This window comes from Erythrolamprus reginae, chromosome Z (assembly GCF_031021105.1).
Source record: "Erythrolamprus reginae isolate rEryReg1 chromosome Z, rEryReg1.hap1, whole genome shotgun sequence".
NCBI classification, from domain to species: Eukaryota; Metazoa; Chordata; class Lepidosauria; order Squamata; family Dipsadidae; genus Erythrolamprus; species Erythrolamprus reginae.
In genome coordinates, this window is record NC_091963.1 from 117,505,137 (window position 1) to 117,521,669 (window position 16,533).

Genomic DNA, 16,533 nt, shown 5'->3' on the forward strand with positions numbered 1-16,533 from the left:
AGAGAGAGAGAGAAAGAAAAAAATTTTTGGCTAAATTTCTTAAGTCCCCTCCAGCCCTACTCCAATGCCTTATCCATAATATCACATTCTCTTTGCATTAAAAAAATAGATTGGCATCCTATGTAAATGATTGTTCCAAAAAGTTTCTCAGGGGATGTCATTTTCTTTAGGATCATAGCAGGAAAATATTCAAAATTTATTTCATGCCATCTGTAATTCTAGTGTCAGACCCACTTTTTAAATATGTGGATGCTAAATTTAAAGACGTAATTAAAATCCAGAAATAGCCAAAAGATCTTATAGACTTTGGAGGGAAGCTATGACAACAAACTTACCATGATGATTGAAGTCATAGATGTAGTCTGGACAAAGAACCGCTACTCTTTTACCTGGGAGACTTGCTGGCCAGCAAATGATTCCATCCCATTCAGGTGAACATTGACCATCTAACAAGGTATTGTTTCACAAGTCAAGGGAAAGACATGTGAGAAAGAAAGAGACAATCATGAACAGAGCCTGGGTAAAAAGAGGTTTTAAAATGATACAGGCAAGAGCCAATATGCCTCTTAATGTGCTTAAACTGGATAGATGGCTTGCATTATAGTTCTTGAAGAATTTACAGGAAATCCTTGACTTATCTCCACAATTGGGACCAAAATCTCTGTTACTACGATAAGTGAAGTGATTATTAAGTGAATCAGGCCTAATTTTATGACCTTTTATTTGTGATGGTTGTTAAGCAAAGCAATGATTCACTGTCATCCAGTTTTGCCAAAATCAAGAAATAAATGTGGATTTATGACTTGAAGGGAAGGCGGCTATCGGAACTGGGTTTTAAGTGCCCCCATGGAGATCCATCATAGCTCCAAATAGTTGTAAATTAAGGATTACCAATGTTGTGGTTAGCTCTGGCCCAGCTCCTGCCCCAAGGACTGTGGATGTGGGGGAGACATCCACATGCTGCAGGCTGGTGGAATCTGCTGATGAAGGCTCCTCTGACCAAGAAGACATGAGTGACAGGGAGGAGGAGAGTGTGGCAGACAACTCAGAAGGAGATCAATTATCTAGCTCCTCCTTGGATTCAGAACAAGAGTTAATGATACAGCCACGCATGCGGAGAGCGATGCATAGGCAGCAGCAACTGAGAGATTATTATCAAAGAAAATGAGGCCACCTGTGGTTGGGTGGGGCTGTGGTAATTAGTGAGGCTGCTATAAATAGCAGCCTGTGGGTTTGGCCATTGTGGAGGATTATCTGATCGTTGTGTTTCGTGACTGCTTTACTGACTTTGACCATTTGTGTGCTGATTTTCCCCCGCTTTGAAACTAAACCAGAGCAAAGTGTGTTTCACTTTGTGAAAGAAGGACTGTGAATTGCCTCACAGCTGCAAGCTAAGTATCACAGAACTGATAAGGGACTTGTACAAATTACCAGTTTGTTTGGAGACGAGTGCTCTTTGCTATACCAAAAGAGGGCTTAGGTTAAGTGAATTTTCATTATAAAGAACATTGTTTTGAATTTTCAAACGTGTGTGTGTCTGAAATTTGTACCTGTGAATTTTTGGGAGGAGTCTACCAGACAGCCCAACAGAACAACCAACAAGGTAGAATGGTCTGAATAGAATTTGGAGCACAACTGGCACCTATCCATAATTTCCCCATAATGGCAGCAAATCTTGGATTTCCATTAGCACATATAGCCAATGTTTTTATAACAATTAAAAACAAAAACTGGTACCTTGCATTTGTTCCTTCTGGCCATTTATCTGATTGTTACATGTTGATTTTGCTTCATTCAGTAAATAGATCTGTTCTTCTTTGGTTAGAACATCATCTGTGTCCACCTGCCAAACATATAAAGAGAGAGAGGTAAGAGACAGGGGCTGTTCCATCCATTTGCATCTGACTCCTTCTTTCCCAAAACTGGGTTCATGAAATATAAATCCACCAGTCATGGGAAAGAGAAATATAACTTTATTTGAGTTTTATTTTCAAAACAAAATAGGATAATATTTTGCTATTCAAGAACTTCTGATGCTATTGTTCCATGTCTGCTAACAAATCAACACCAAATATAATACTGTATAATAATTTTTATATGTCCACAGAGAGAGACAGAAAGAGAGAGACAGAGACAGAGAAATAGAGATAGAGACACACACAGAAATGGAGAGAGACAGAGACAGAAAGATAGACAGACAGAGACAGAGACAAACAGCCAGACAGACCAGACACAAAGAGAGACATAAGTTAATCAGACAAAGAAGCACAAACAAAATTCAATCCTAAATAGTGTTGGGCAAACCCAAACCTGAACTTTACCCGAACCCGAACTCGAGGAGCCAAGGAGCGCCGCTGCCCGGCTGTCACCTTCCAAAACAGCCAGGGCACTTCTTGGCATTCTCCAGAATGCTGAACCTGGAAGTTTGGCAAAAGTTCGGGTTCAGGTTCGGGAGAATGCCGAGAAGCGCTACCGCCTGGCTGTCACCTTCCCAGAAGAGCCGGGGAGCTGTCGGCCAGACGGGAGGCGCAAACGGAGGTGGGGAATCCCAATAGGGGATTCCAGGGGATGGAGCTATGACGTCATGGAGACGTCCTTCCTGGCTGGCCGAAACGGGGACTCCAGGAAGGACATCTCCGGGACATCAAAACTCCGCCCCTGGAATCCCCTATTGGGATTTCCCACCTCCGTTTGCTCCTCCTGACCTGCCGACAGCTCCCCGGCTCTTCTGGGAAGGTGACAACCAGGCGGGGTGCTTCTCAGACTGTTTCACAACTTGTGGTGGGCCCAGTAGGCTTATGTTTTGCCCTCCCAGGCTCCAAAGGCTTTCCTGGAGCTGGGTAGGGTAAAAACTCCCTTCCCTGTCCCCCTGGAGGCTCTTTGGAAGCCAAAAACACCTTCCCAGAGCTTCTGCGTGAGCCAAAAATCAGCTGCCCAGCACATACATGCACATTGGAGCTGTGCTAGGGCAATGCCATAGGTTCGCCATCACTGGCTTAGGAAATCTGAGAATGGCTCCTGAAAAATGCTCTCTTAATTATGAACCGTAGGAGATGGTCCAAGAAAGCCAAGCTTTTTGATGGCATCAGATGTATGAAAAGCTATGTTCAGAGCATGGCACTGAGATTGCATTGTGTTAGTCAAAGACTGACTCATTTCCTGTGAAAAATTATCAGGAAGTGGGAGAGCTCAGTAAGATAAAGCAAGGCAGCACTAGGGATTACTAAAGTGGGCCCAAGTGATGACAGCTGCAATTAGCTTGCTCATCTGCAAATCTTGATAAAGACTTTCATATTAATGAAATTTCCATTGTGTCTGTGGTAGCCGCTGGTGGGTGTGTTTATATGTATGGGGGAGCTGCAATAGGGCCCTGATGAAGCCCCAGCTGTTAATGAGGAGATTCATCAGGGACAATGCTCCCAAATGTTTAGTCCCAGGAATAAAAGGCAAGCTTTTCAGATTGGACATGAACAAATGTGAGTCATAAAATCAAAAGCAAAGAGAGTGGGTAGCAGGTTCCTATCTTGGAAATCATCCATGCAATATAATAAAATCTATGAGTTCCATAATTGCATTGGGGGTTTTGGGGGGGATGAGTGTGGGTTTCATTTTCATTATTATAAATTATTGAAACACACCGGTTTTGCATATTGTTATTAATCTACATTTTAATTTCATTTTCTTGGCGTATTATTCACCTCCATTACAATATATAAAATAAGGTTTACAGCTAAGACGTATGTATCCATCTAATCATTATTTGCTCAGCAAATCATGGTTAAAACTTTGTATACTCTTTCCAAATCTACTACCTTGTAGCTCAGAAGTCTTCCTCTATTCCTATACCTCCTCTTCTATTCTTTCATTGATATATTCTATTCCTATATCTTCTTTTCTATTATTTCTTAGATATATTTTACTATGAGTATCTCCTCTATAACCTTCATCATGTATTTTACTATGTGTATATTGATATATACCCACTAAAACCCTCATTGTGTATTGGACTTTTATATCCTTTCTTTATATATAATAACTCATGTCTATCCTCTTCAATATGTATTGTGCATTGGACAAAATAAATAAATAAATAAATAAATAAATAAATAAATAAATAAATAAATAAATAAATAATAAATAATAAATAAATAAATAAACTTTAAGAGTTGTGGATTTCAACTCCCAGAACTTTCCAGCTTTTACTTTCCATTAAAGTTGCCAAGTTTGGGGACCTCTGCTGTAGATGCACAAATGTTTCATTTCCCAGTATTCCAGCCAGCTGACACCAGTAGAGAACATCAAGTTGGAGAAGACTGGACCATAGATGAACCTTGCTTGAAGACCATCAGTGACAATGGTTAAGGCACCATCATGAGATCTAGCGCCTCTTTATCCATGAAAGCCATTTGGGTGATCTTGGCCCAGTCCCTCTCTCTCTTAGTTCAACTCACCCACAGGGTTGTTGTTGCAGAGAAAATAGAAGGGAAGTGTGCAAAATTGGTTGACCACCTTGCATTATTTATAAACATAATAAAGGCGAGGTACAAATAAAAATAAAAGCATCTATTAAAAAAACTGATATTAAAACCAAGACCTTTCTTCTAGGCATAATAAATCAAAAACTTAAAAAAGACTACTATTATTTAATACAACACAATTAGAATTACAATAGCGCAAAATTGGAAAAAAGAAGAAACACCACCAGAAAGAGAAATTATTAAAAAAAATATACGACTGTGCAGAAATGGACAGATTAACCCAAAAACTTAAAAATAAAGAAGAATCAAAATACTATGAAATTTGGAAGAATTTTTATGACTGGGTCGAGACAAGAAAAAAATAATGGTAGTAAATAAACTAGATGTTCTTAAAATCAATCCGAGACACAAAATTAAGATCAAATCAATCTGACTTTAGATTAATTGAATGATAGAACAAATGTTCGATAACTGCTGATGCCATAAGCTGTATATTGATATATATATATAAAAAAAGAACTGTGTGGCTAACAGTTCAATGGGGAGGAAGGGGGAATAAGGGGCAGCTCTGTATAATATATTTCAGAATCTAAGTACAACAACTATACAAATAATAATTATATTGTGGAATGATACAATATGTACAACATAATATACCTGCTCTTTTTAATCTTTGTATTATAATAAAAAAATATTTTTTAAAAAATAAAAAAATAAAAATGCAGCAAGAGTACAGTACAGGTAGTCTTCAACTTAAAATATACTGCTCAAAAAAATAAAGGGAACACTCAAATAACACATCCTAGATCTGAATGAATGAAACATTCTCATTGAATACTTGAAATTTATTGTCAATCAGCGTTGTTCCCTAAGTGGACAGTTTGATTTCACAGAAGTTTGATTTATTTTGAGTTATATTGTGTTGTTTAAGTGTTCCCTTTATTTTTGGGGGCAGTGTAGTTTGTTTAGTAAGCTACAACAGCATTGAAAAAAGTGATTTATGACCATTTTTTATAGTTACGACTGTTGGAGCATTCTCATGGCGATAGGATCAAAATTCAGATGCTTGTCAAATGACTCATATTTATGATGGTTGCAGTGTCCTGGAGTCATATTTTGCGACCTTTTGCGACCTTCTGGCAAGCAAAGTCAATGGGGAAGCCAGATTCAATTAACCACCATCGTATTAACTTAACAACTGCAATGATTCACGTAATAACGGTGACAAGCAAATTTGTAAAATGGGGCAAAAACTCATTTGTCAAATGTCTTGCTTAGTAACAGAAATTTGGGTTCAGTTGTGGTCATAAATCAAGGACTATCTGCAGTGATGGACTCCTATGGGTACAGTCAATTGCGCAGAACCAGTAGAAAAAATTGATTTTTCTTCCCCCCCACCCCTTCTGGTCTCTGGATATGTTTTCCCTATCGTAGCAAATGAGGTTGAATGTGTATAATGTTAAAAGAACTGTGCATGTGTGTGTGTGTCTAATACACATACATTTTATATAATAGATAATGTATATATTTGTGTTCCTGTGTGTAATATGTATGTACACATATGGTCTATGGAGAGGGGCAGCATACAAATCCAATAAATAAATAAAATAAATAAATATATACATAGGATTAAACAGTATATTTTGGATGTTCAGTAATAATAAATATCTTGTATCTCTTTGAGGCTAGGAGAGGCCAAGCACCGTAACCCAAACCCTCACCTTTAAGCCAATCACATGACCTTTAAGCTACCCCCAGTCACAGGGCTGTCAAGCCACTCCCACCTGGTCACATGGCTGTCAAGCCACACCCACAAAATAAGCCACGCCCACAGTGTGGTAGTAAATTTTTTTGCAGACCTTTACTGACTATCTGTAATGATGATATTCAAATTTCTGTATTTATTGCAATTATAACATCCAATTGGTTGGTTGGTTGGTTGGTTGGATGGATGGATGGGTGGGTGGGTGGGTAGAAATGTTTAAGGTGACCTCCATCAGTTAGCAAAGATTTCAAAGATCCCCTACTTTGCTTCTGAAATTCTTCTTCTGCTGATTCTGCTATTCCTACATTGCCATGTTATACCTTCTCACCCTTTAAACACACAGTCATTCTCCAATTGCTCTCTGAGATCACACAGGGATGCATAGCAGTCCAGCCAGTGGAGAACAAGGCACCTCTTATCCAGTGTAGCTTTTAACAACTCCATACTAAAGTTAACAAGCAATCTTCAGACAAACAGAGCAAACAGAGAGGGAAATTGGGGCAGTTGAAAATGTATGCTATATTCAAGTCGAACAGAAATCAGAAATGGGTGGCTACACTTTTCCTCTACTTTCTGGAAATCCACAAAGGAGGGAGAAGTACCAGGATTATTGTCCCATTAGAGCAGTGTTTTTCAAACGCGGCTACATAAGACATGGAGGCTTCAGTAGCAATAGCAACAGCAATAGGCATTTACATTTATATATCATTTCACAATGCTTTACAGCCCTCTCTAAGCAGTTTACAGAGAGTAAGCATATTGTCCCCAACAATCTGGGTCCTCATTTACCGACCTTGGAAAGGATAGAAGGCTGAGTCAACCTTGAGCCTAATGAGATTCGATCTGCCAAACTGCTGGCAGCCGGTGATCAGCAGAAGTAGCTTGTAGTACTGCACTCTTAACCACTGCACCACCGAGGCTCGCTGGGAAATTCTGGGAGTTGAAGTCCACATATCTTAAAATTGCCACATTTGAAAAATAGTTTACAGGACTTTGCTGTTTTCAACACCCTAGTCAGTTATTGCAAGAATTGTAATTTTAACAACTGGAACTGCTTTTGTTTGTTCTTTCCTCTCGTTTTATTTATTTTTATTTATTTATTTATTTATTTTGTCCAATACACAATGAGGGTTTTAGTGGGTATATATCTATAACACATAGTAAAATACATGATGAAGGTTATAGAGGAGATACTCATAGTAAAATATATCTATGAAAGAATAGAAAAGAAGATATAGTAATAGAACATATCAATGAAAGAATAGAAGAGATATAGGAATAGAAGAAAGGTATAGGAGATATAGGAGAACAATAGGACAGGGGACGGAAGGCACTCTAGTGCACTTGTACTCGCCCCTTACTGACCTCTTGGGAATCTGGATAGGTCAACTGTAGATAATCTAAGGGTAAAGTGTTGGGGGTTTGGGGATGACACTATGGAGTCCAGTAATGAATTCCACGCTTCGACAACTCGGTTACTGAAGTCATATTTTTTACAGTCAAGTTTGGAGCGGTTAATATTAAGTTTAAATCTGTTGTGTGCTCTTGTGTTGTTGTGGTTGAAGCTGAAGTAGTCGCCGACAGGCAGGACGTTGCAGCATATGATCTTGTGGGCAATACTTAGATCTTGTTTAAGGCGTCTTAGTTCTAAACTTTCTAGGCCCAGGATTGAAAGTCTAGTCTCGTAGGGTATTCTATTTCGAGTGGAGGAGTGAAGGGCCCTTCTGGTGAAGTATCTTTGGACATTTTCAAGGGTGTTAATGTCTGAGATGCGATATGGGTTCCAAACAGATGAGCTGTATTCGAGGATGGGTCTGGCAAAAGTTTTGTAAGCTCTGGTAAGTAGTGTGAGATTGCCAGAGCAGAAGCTGCGTAGGATTAGGTTTACAACTCTTGAAGCCTTCTTGGCTATATTGTTGCAGTGGGCCTTGGCACTTAAATCTTTTTTTATTAGTATACCAAGGTCTTTAACCGAATGGGGATTATCTGTGATAATTTGATTATTCAGTTTGTATTTGGAGTTCAGATTCTTCTTCCCAATGTATAGGACAGAGCATTTGCTAGTTGAGACCACTCAGAAACAGCGTCAAGGTCTTTTTGGAGAGTAGTTGTGTTATCGGTGGTGTTGAAGAGTTTTACATCGTCGGCGAAGAGGACACAGTTGCTTGTGATGTAATCGCAAAGGTTTTTGTTTGTTCTTTTCTCTCTTCTCCCCTACCCCCCCTTTTTTTGTGGGACAAATGTAAACAGGAACTAATAATGCCTGTAAATAAGCCCAAATGGGATTAACACAAATTTCAAATACATCAATAAATAAAATTCTTGCAACATACTTGTTTGTTTATCATTTTTGTGGAATACTCCTCATGTGGATTGGATTTTCATTTTTTTCAAGCAGCAGGAAACTTAAAGATAACAGTTGCTTTGCATTTAGGAAATCCCAGGTTCAGCTTCTAACATGGCTGAAGTATTTATGTAAATGAGAGACAAGCCAAATGGTAACAATTCTCAGGACAGAGATGTCAATTATGTCAACAACTAAACAAGCGGCAGAGTTTATTGCAGCATGAGGAAAGTGAAAAGAAGCAACTTTAAATCGTTGTGAATCTAAGAAAGGAAATGGCCCCTTGTGGTCTTGAAAGGCAATGAACTTTCCACTGGGATAGGTGTAAGATTGGAGGAATTGACATTTATGTGTTCTGGAGAGCAGGGCAGCAGAATGAACACCTGTATAGAACAGGTGGGCACATGCACGGTCGCCCCAGTTCTGTTTTGAGTTTGTGCCACCAAGGTGTCTGCCAACAGCCAGCTGGTCTTTGGTTAAACATGCGCCCATGCCTTGCAGTTTGGGTGGAATGCATGCACATGTATGCGGTGCATTGTACATGCATGGGAAGCACATGCGCCCATACCCTTCAGATTGGGCACTCTCACACACTTTGGGCACTCAGTGCCTAAAAGGTTGGCCATCATTGGTATAGAAGTATAGAAAACATATTTATTATAATAATTTTATTTATTCAAGAAACTAAAGAGGGTGCACATGGATTTTGTTTCATTACTTACTGGAATTCAGTGCAATAGGATATACCCAACCAACCAAATTATGACCATCAATTGACATCATTGGCTTAATAAAGTGGGGAGATGTGTGGAAAGTTATAAGTAGCTACGGTAGTAGTGGTAACTGCTTGATATGTGTTTCAAGTCAGGCTAAACTCCCGATAACTTCATGGATATAGCCATGTAGTTTTCTTCACCATATTTTGTAAATGTGGTATTGCAATATATACACATTTATATTTATAATAAAATAAACTGTAGCCTCCTTGAATTCAGGTTAATAATTCTAAGGTTATATCCCTTGAAGATTGTCTTCTTTTACGAACCTTTTGTTTTCCCTTTTTAGCCTTAAGTCTAGGAATTTTCTGAGTAGCCACCCTTATGCCAAATATGATTTTGCTATTCTGATGGCTGTTTATGGTCTCTAGAATTCCAAGAAAGGTTAGTGAATCCTCTCCATGTTTGTTGTCTGGACTGGATGGGCTATTGGTTCTTTAGGCAGGCTCAACTAGATTCCCATATAAAACAAATACTAAGGTTATAAAATTAGATGCATCTTAAAAAATAACCTTGATAGCAAACTCCTTCTATCAGTATAGACCACAGATGTCAAACTTGATTGCATCATGTGACATAGCATGATGTATCGCAATGTTTTTTGCCTTTGTGGAGATGGGATGGGCATGGCCTGCACGTGATGAATATGGCCTGCGGGCTACCAGTTTGACAAGGCTGATATAGACAGATTTCACAACTATTTGGAATACAGTGATCCCCCGAGTTTCGCGATCTCGATCATTGCGAAACGCTATATCGCGATTTTTCCACCCGATGACGTCACTCCCTTCCTTTCTCATCTTTCTTTCTCTCTCTCTTTCTCTATCTTGCTTCTTCCTCTCTCACACTCTCTTCCTCCCTCTCTCATCTCTTTCTTTCCTTCTCTCTCTTTCTCTATCTCTCCCCCTCTTGCTCTCGAGCGGCAAGCGAGCAGCCGGGCGGGCGGGCGAACGGGCAAGCGGCAAGCGATCTTAGGGTTTCCCCTTTGCCTGGGCGGCGGGAAGACCCAGGGAAGGTTCCTTCGGCCGCCCAACAGCTGATCTGCTCCGCAGCGCGGCAGCAGCGAGGAGCCGAAGATGGGGTTTCCCCGTTGCCTGGGCAACGGGGAAACCCCATCTTTGGCTCCTCGCTGCTGCCGCGCTGCGGAGCAGATCAGCTGTTGGGCGGCCGAAGGAACCTTCCCTGGGTCTTCCCCGGGTCTTCCCCGCCGCCCACACGCAAACTCCACCATCTGCGCATGTGCGGCCATGGAAAAAGGGGCGCGCATGCGCAGATGGTGTTTTTACTTCCGCACCACTACATCGCGAGAAATCAATTATCGCGAGGGGTCTTGGAACGGAACTCTTGTGATAATCTGGGGATCACTGTATAGAGCGGTACCTCTACCTACAAATGCCTCTACTTATGAACTTTTCTAGATAAGAACCGGGTGTTCAAGATTTTTTTGCCTCTTCTCAAGAACCATTTTCCATTACAAATCTGAGCCTCCGAAACTGTAACCAGAAAAGGGAGGGAGAATACTCCGTGGGGCCTCTCGAGGAATCTCCTGGGAGGAAACAGGGCCTCCACTCTCCCTGTGGTTTCCCCAATTGCACACATTATTTGCTTTTACATTGATTCCTATAGGAAAAATTGCTTCTTCTTACAAACCTTTCTACTTAAGAACCTGGTCATAAAATGAATTAAGTTCATAAGTAGAGGTACCACTGTATTTGTGTGGGGTTTTTAAGAATCAGAATCACCAAATTATTCAGAGTGCAAAAAATAATTTCACCACACACTTAAAGGGGGAGAGGGGGAAAGTGTACCTCTCTATAGATTGTACTGCTTCCTCCAAACTGATTCCTCACAACAATCTTGTGTGACGTGTTATACTGAGGTATTATGAAGGAATCAAAGCCATTTATTGATTAGATGATTGGTGTCATACAGTACTCAGAGGTGGACATTTTTCAATGGCCTGATTGAGGTCAGCTATATATAGATACAATTGGGTAAGATTGGGATTTTCTCATTTTATTGGGAGGTATTCTTTTTTTAAAAAAATCATTATTAGGTTATCTTTTGAGTATCCCAAAAACAATAGGAAATTATGTCACCAATTTTCAACATTTGGGGTCAATGGTGACTCTAATGAACAATGTGATTTTTAAAATTTGGGACCATTAAATCGTATACATTTTTTTGCAATTTATAGAACAAATCAAGACTAAAGAGTCAAAACCTATGAATCTGAATGCAGAGCATGACAGAGCAAAGATTTAAACTTAGAACTTCCTAATCCTTGTCTAATATCTAGTCACAAAGTATCTTTTTCAAACCACAGTAAAATCTTTCTGATAATGCAATCTGTGGCATGTAGTTCTTAACCATATTTCTGAAATGTTCCAAATGTGCAAAATATGCACGTAGGAGACCATGCAAACCACACCAGCAGAAATTATTAATTGCAAATTAATTTTTAAAGCCTTGTTTTGGGGATAAAAGGATAGGTTCTGTTATTTAATCATTCATTTGAAGTCTCACTTGTTTCCTAACAGCCAGTGATGGGCTACCAAAATTTTTACTACCACACTGTGGCTGTGGCTTATGCATTTTGTTTCAACATCTTTCAGTGCAAATTGGGTGTTCTGGGGTGGAGCTCCATTTTTACTGTCTCACTGCGTTTCCACCCCGTCGGGGCAGTAGCCCACTCCTGATTATCTACTATGTAAAGTGTATGTACACACACACACACACACACACACGCACAACTCTTCTAAAATTATACACATTCAACCTCATTTACTGTGATAGGAAAAACATACCCAGAGTCCAGAAGGGGGAAAAAGAAAAAAAATAAAATAAAAATTTTGCTACCGGTACTGCATACCTGATCGTACCTGTAGGAGCCCACCACTGCTAACAGCCACAATAACTACAGATTAACAGAGTTCGAAGGATTCTTGGAGATTGTCTAGTTCAACCCCCTGCCAAAGCAGGAGACCCTACATCTGCAGTTCACTTGAAACAGGAAGCCTAACCCTTGGTTTTCAAGGTACAATTCCTGGGTTAAACAACACACTAAGCAAAGAAAGTTATAGTTTAGCCATACTGTAAAACAGCCAATGTAGCTAACACTACATAACTTTACTAAACTACATAAGTTTACTTTACTGTGCTTTATTGATCAGACTACAATGGACTAGATTAATGTCATAACTATGATTTACATGCTATGGTGGTTGTTTATTTGTTTGTTTGGTACGGCTGTCCATTCCAGCAAATGCCATGTAGCTTGCAACATTTTGAAAAATAATAAAAACAATAAAAGAGCACAGACAGCCTGGACTAAAATAATCATGACCATGGTTGGGATGACGCTCTGACTCCTTTTTTGAGCGAACAGCATATAAACACAAATAGTAAATGAATGAATGAATGGATGAATGGATGGATGAATAAACAAATGAATGAATGAATGAATGAATGAATGAATGAATTACATACACGGAAAGATCTTTTATAATCCTCCATAATGGATTTAGTGGTGTAAGAAAATAAACATTACAAAAGATGTAAAAGGAAGAGATACAAAAGGGCTTACCAAAGCACAGACTATATTCAGAAAGGAGAAACAAAAAGCAACTCTTAGGAAGTTGCTTAACTGGGTCAATTCCTCCATCCTCCTGGTGCTGTCCAAAGTGGTGGAAGATTTTTCTTTTTAATTGTCCAGTTCGATGCTTTCTTGAAGGAAGGGGAAACAACTATTTTCAGAATGTAAATCCAAACCGAAGTCCCGTCGATCTAGCGATATTGGCATACAAGTTCATTTCTGCATCCACAGATTAAACTTCCTCAGCAAAAAACCCAAAAATAAAAACCACAGTCTCTAAATTTCTGGGACATCAGCATTCATTTAACTGATAGATGGTGCTGAGGCAGCTGCTTAATTATGTTCAATGTTCCCTCCGCTTGGTGATTTAGCCTGCCCACTCTGCCTAGTTGGTGTGTATTTATGACTTCTCCTGTCAGCCAATCCCTTTCTGTTTGAGAAAGAGACAGAGAGTAGGTAAAGAGTTTCACTGTGCTGGAAAAGGAAAGACACCCAGGGAAGCTGAACCTTAGGTTCTGTTTCTTAGCCTTTGTAAGTGTTTGCCTGGCTAGCCGGCTTTTCCCTTTAAAATCTGATGAAACTCTTTTCTTTCTTTCTTTCTTTCTTTCTTTCTTTCTTTCTTTCTTTCTTTCTTTCTTTCTTTCTTTCTTTCTTTCTCATATGCACTCAGGAAGAAAAATGAATTCTATGTGGGGTTTCCTAGTTTAGAATTAGAGGCAGAGGTTTCTGCCTGTTGATATGTGAAATACGATCGAGGTACGCTTCAGCTGAACGTCTATGGAGAGTCTAGAACTATGGCGCCTAAAACACGATTTGAGCATTGCCCACAATGCTGCAATGTCCTACCAGTCAATGACTACTTCAGCTTCAACCGCAACAACACAAGAGCACGCAACAGATTCAAACTTATTACGAACTGCTCCAAACTTGACTGTAAAGAATATGATTTCAACAATCGAGCTATCGAAGCGTGGAACTCATTACCGGACTCAATTGTGTCAACCCCTAACCCCCAACACTTTTCCCTCAGACTCTCCACGATTGACCTCTCCAGGTTCCTAAGAGGCCAGTAAAGGGCATACATAAGTGCACTGGTGTGTCTTTCGTCCCCTGTCCAATTGTCTTTCCTTTCTTTCACCTATCTTATATATTCTCTTCCTTTCATATATCCTCTCCTCTAAGTTCACTTTCACCCTCTTTTATATTATCACATGTCTATCTTTCTTCCTATGTATCTGTGTATTGGACAAATGAATAAAATAAAATAAAATCCAGGTCATGGTTATCCCCAAAAGTGCTTTTTCTGAAAGCAATTGGACTTTCTTGGGGGTTTTTTTCTTTGAAAATGTTTTGCTTCTCATCTAAGCAGCTTCTTCAGTTCCAGAAAATGAAGAAACATCTTATTTATTTATTTATTTATTTATTCTTTGTCCAATATACAATACATATGGAATGAAATAGACATTAAGTAGTATATATAGGGATAGTAAGTAAAAAAGAAGAGGAGTGGATGAGAGGGAGAGAATATATAGGATATATGAGAAAAGGAAAGGTAATTGGACAGGGGACGTTAGGCACATCAGTGCACTTATGTACGCCCCTTACTGGCCTCTTAGGAACCTGGAGAGGTCAATCGTGGAGAGTCTAAGGGAGAAATGTTGGGGGTTGGGAGTAGACACTATAGAGTCCGGTAATGAGTTCCACGCGTCGACGACTCGATTGTTAAAGTAATATTTTTTACAGTCAAGTTTGGAGCGGTTAATATTAAGTTTGAATCTGTTGCATGCTCTTGTGTTGTTGCGGTTGAAGGTGAAGTAGTCGTTGACCGGAAGGACATTGCAGCATATGATCTTGTGGGCAATACTTAAATCGTGTTTTAGGCGCCGCAATTCTAAGCTTTCAAGAGCTAGGATAGTTAGTCTGTTTTCGTAAGGTATTCTGTTTCGAGTGGAGGAGTGAAGGGTTCCTCTGGTGAAATATCTTTGGACGTTTTCGATAGTGTTGATGTCTGAAATGTGGTGTGGGTTCCAGACAGATGAGCTGTATTCGAGGATGGGTCTGGCATAAGTTTTGTAGGCTCTAATCAGTAGTGTGAGATTGCCAGAGCAGAAGTGAAATATTTTCAATGAAAAAAAAAAGAATGCTTAATTGCTTTTTTTAAAAAAATCCCATTCCAAATTGCAGAAATCATTGGATTACAAAGGCCATCTCTCCAGGCATCCCAGTAAGAAATCAGCAATGATAGATGTAGCCCAATCAAGGCTGAAGTTCAGAAAAGGCAATATTAAAGTATAACTGTAGCATTATGAAGCTTTGATCTGTTTAAATGTTAATTGAGGTCCTTCAGTTATTCATGCCCTGACAATCACTCACACAGGCGAACTATTGCAAGGCACTCTACAAAGTCATTCAAAAGCTGCACATTTTATTTATTTTTTTATTTTATTTATTCATTTTGTCCAATACCCAAAGAGGGTTTTAGTGGGTATATATCTATATACACATAGTAAAATACTTGATGAAAGTTATAGAGGAGATACTCATAGTAAAATATATCTAAGAAAGAATAGAAAAGAAGATATAGGAATAGAACATATCAATGAAAGAATAGAAGAAGAGATATAGGAATAGAAGAAAGGTATAGGAGATATAGGAGAGCAATAGGACAGGGGACAGCAGTGCCAAGTGCAGCAACGCAGGGAATTTATTTATTTGGACTTAATTATGAGCATACTATAAAATGCCTCTGTTTAGTTGAACTTAATTGGTTAGCATCTGACTTCTAGATACAATTCAGAATCCCAGTTATCATCGATAAAGTTCATTATGTTATGGACCTGACTGTTTGATAGACAACTGCCTCCTGTCATTTCTACCCATCCTGTATAGTTGGACAGAACTACCATGCTTTGGACCACATTATGAGTGATTCTCAACCTGGGGGTCAATTCCTTTGGGAATTGAACAACTGTTTCCACAGGAGTTGCCTAAGACCATGGGAAAAGTCAAATAAAGCTTCTAATCTGGTGCCTTGGAACATATTTTTACAATCTGACCAATCAGTTGTTTACATTGGGGGGTGTCCCTCTGATCTTCCTGCCAATCAGCTTAAAGCTCTGTTGGGAGAATTGGCACTAGACTTATAGTTGGGGGTCATCATAACATGAGGAACTGTATTAAGGGGTCCCAGCATTAGAAAGGTTGAGAATCACTGGAACACAGGAAGGGCACTTTCTCTTTTGCAGTGCCTTCCCCCTGAAACAGCATCCACCCATAGACCCATGCAGTCTCTACATTGACCTTGTTTAAATGCGGTCCTGGCTAATGTGTGTGGTGGACATCTTATAGGAATTTTTTTCTGTTCAAATTATGAATTATATTGCTCTACCAGAACAATTGTCATTCTTCTTTTACTGATATATTGTTTTGAACAATTTAATATTGTATGCCTATTGTGGGAGTATTCAGGGGGCTTGGAAATGTGATAAATAAATAAAGAGCTTACAAAACTTTCACCAGATATATCCTCGAATACAGCTCATCTGTTTGGAACCCATATCGCATCTCAGACATTA

The 16,533-nt window shown here is 39.3% G+C and overlaps 1 protein-coding gene across 1 annotated transcript in view; it reads right to left on the reverse strand.

Moving 5' to 3' along the window:
* Positions 1–13,027, reverse strand: part of LOC139154430 (parathyroid hormone/parathyroid hormone-related peptide receptor-like) — a 30,743-nt gene extending 17,716 nt beyond the window's left edge. Inside the window, exons 1-3 of the mRNA XM_070729028.1 lie at positions 12,950–13,027; positions 1,738–1,843; positions 336–446 (exon numbers count right to left, since the gene is read on the reverse strand). Coding sequence (XP_070585129.1) covers positions 336–446; positions 1,738–1,843; positions 12,950–13,027 — 295 coding nt within the window. The remainder of the gene's footprint in view (positions 1–335; positions 447–1,737; positions 1,844–12,949) is intronic.
* Positions 13,028–16,533: the final 3,506 nt, after the last annotated feature.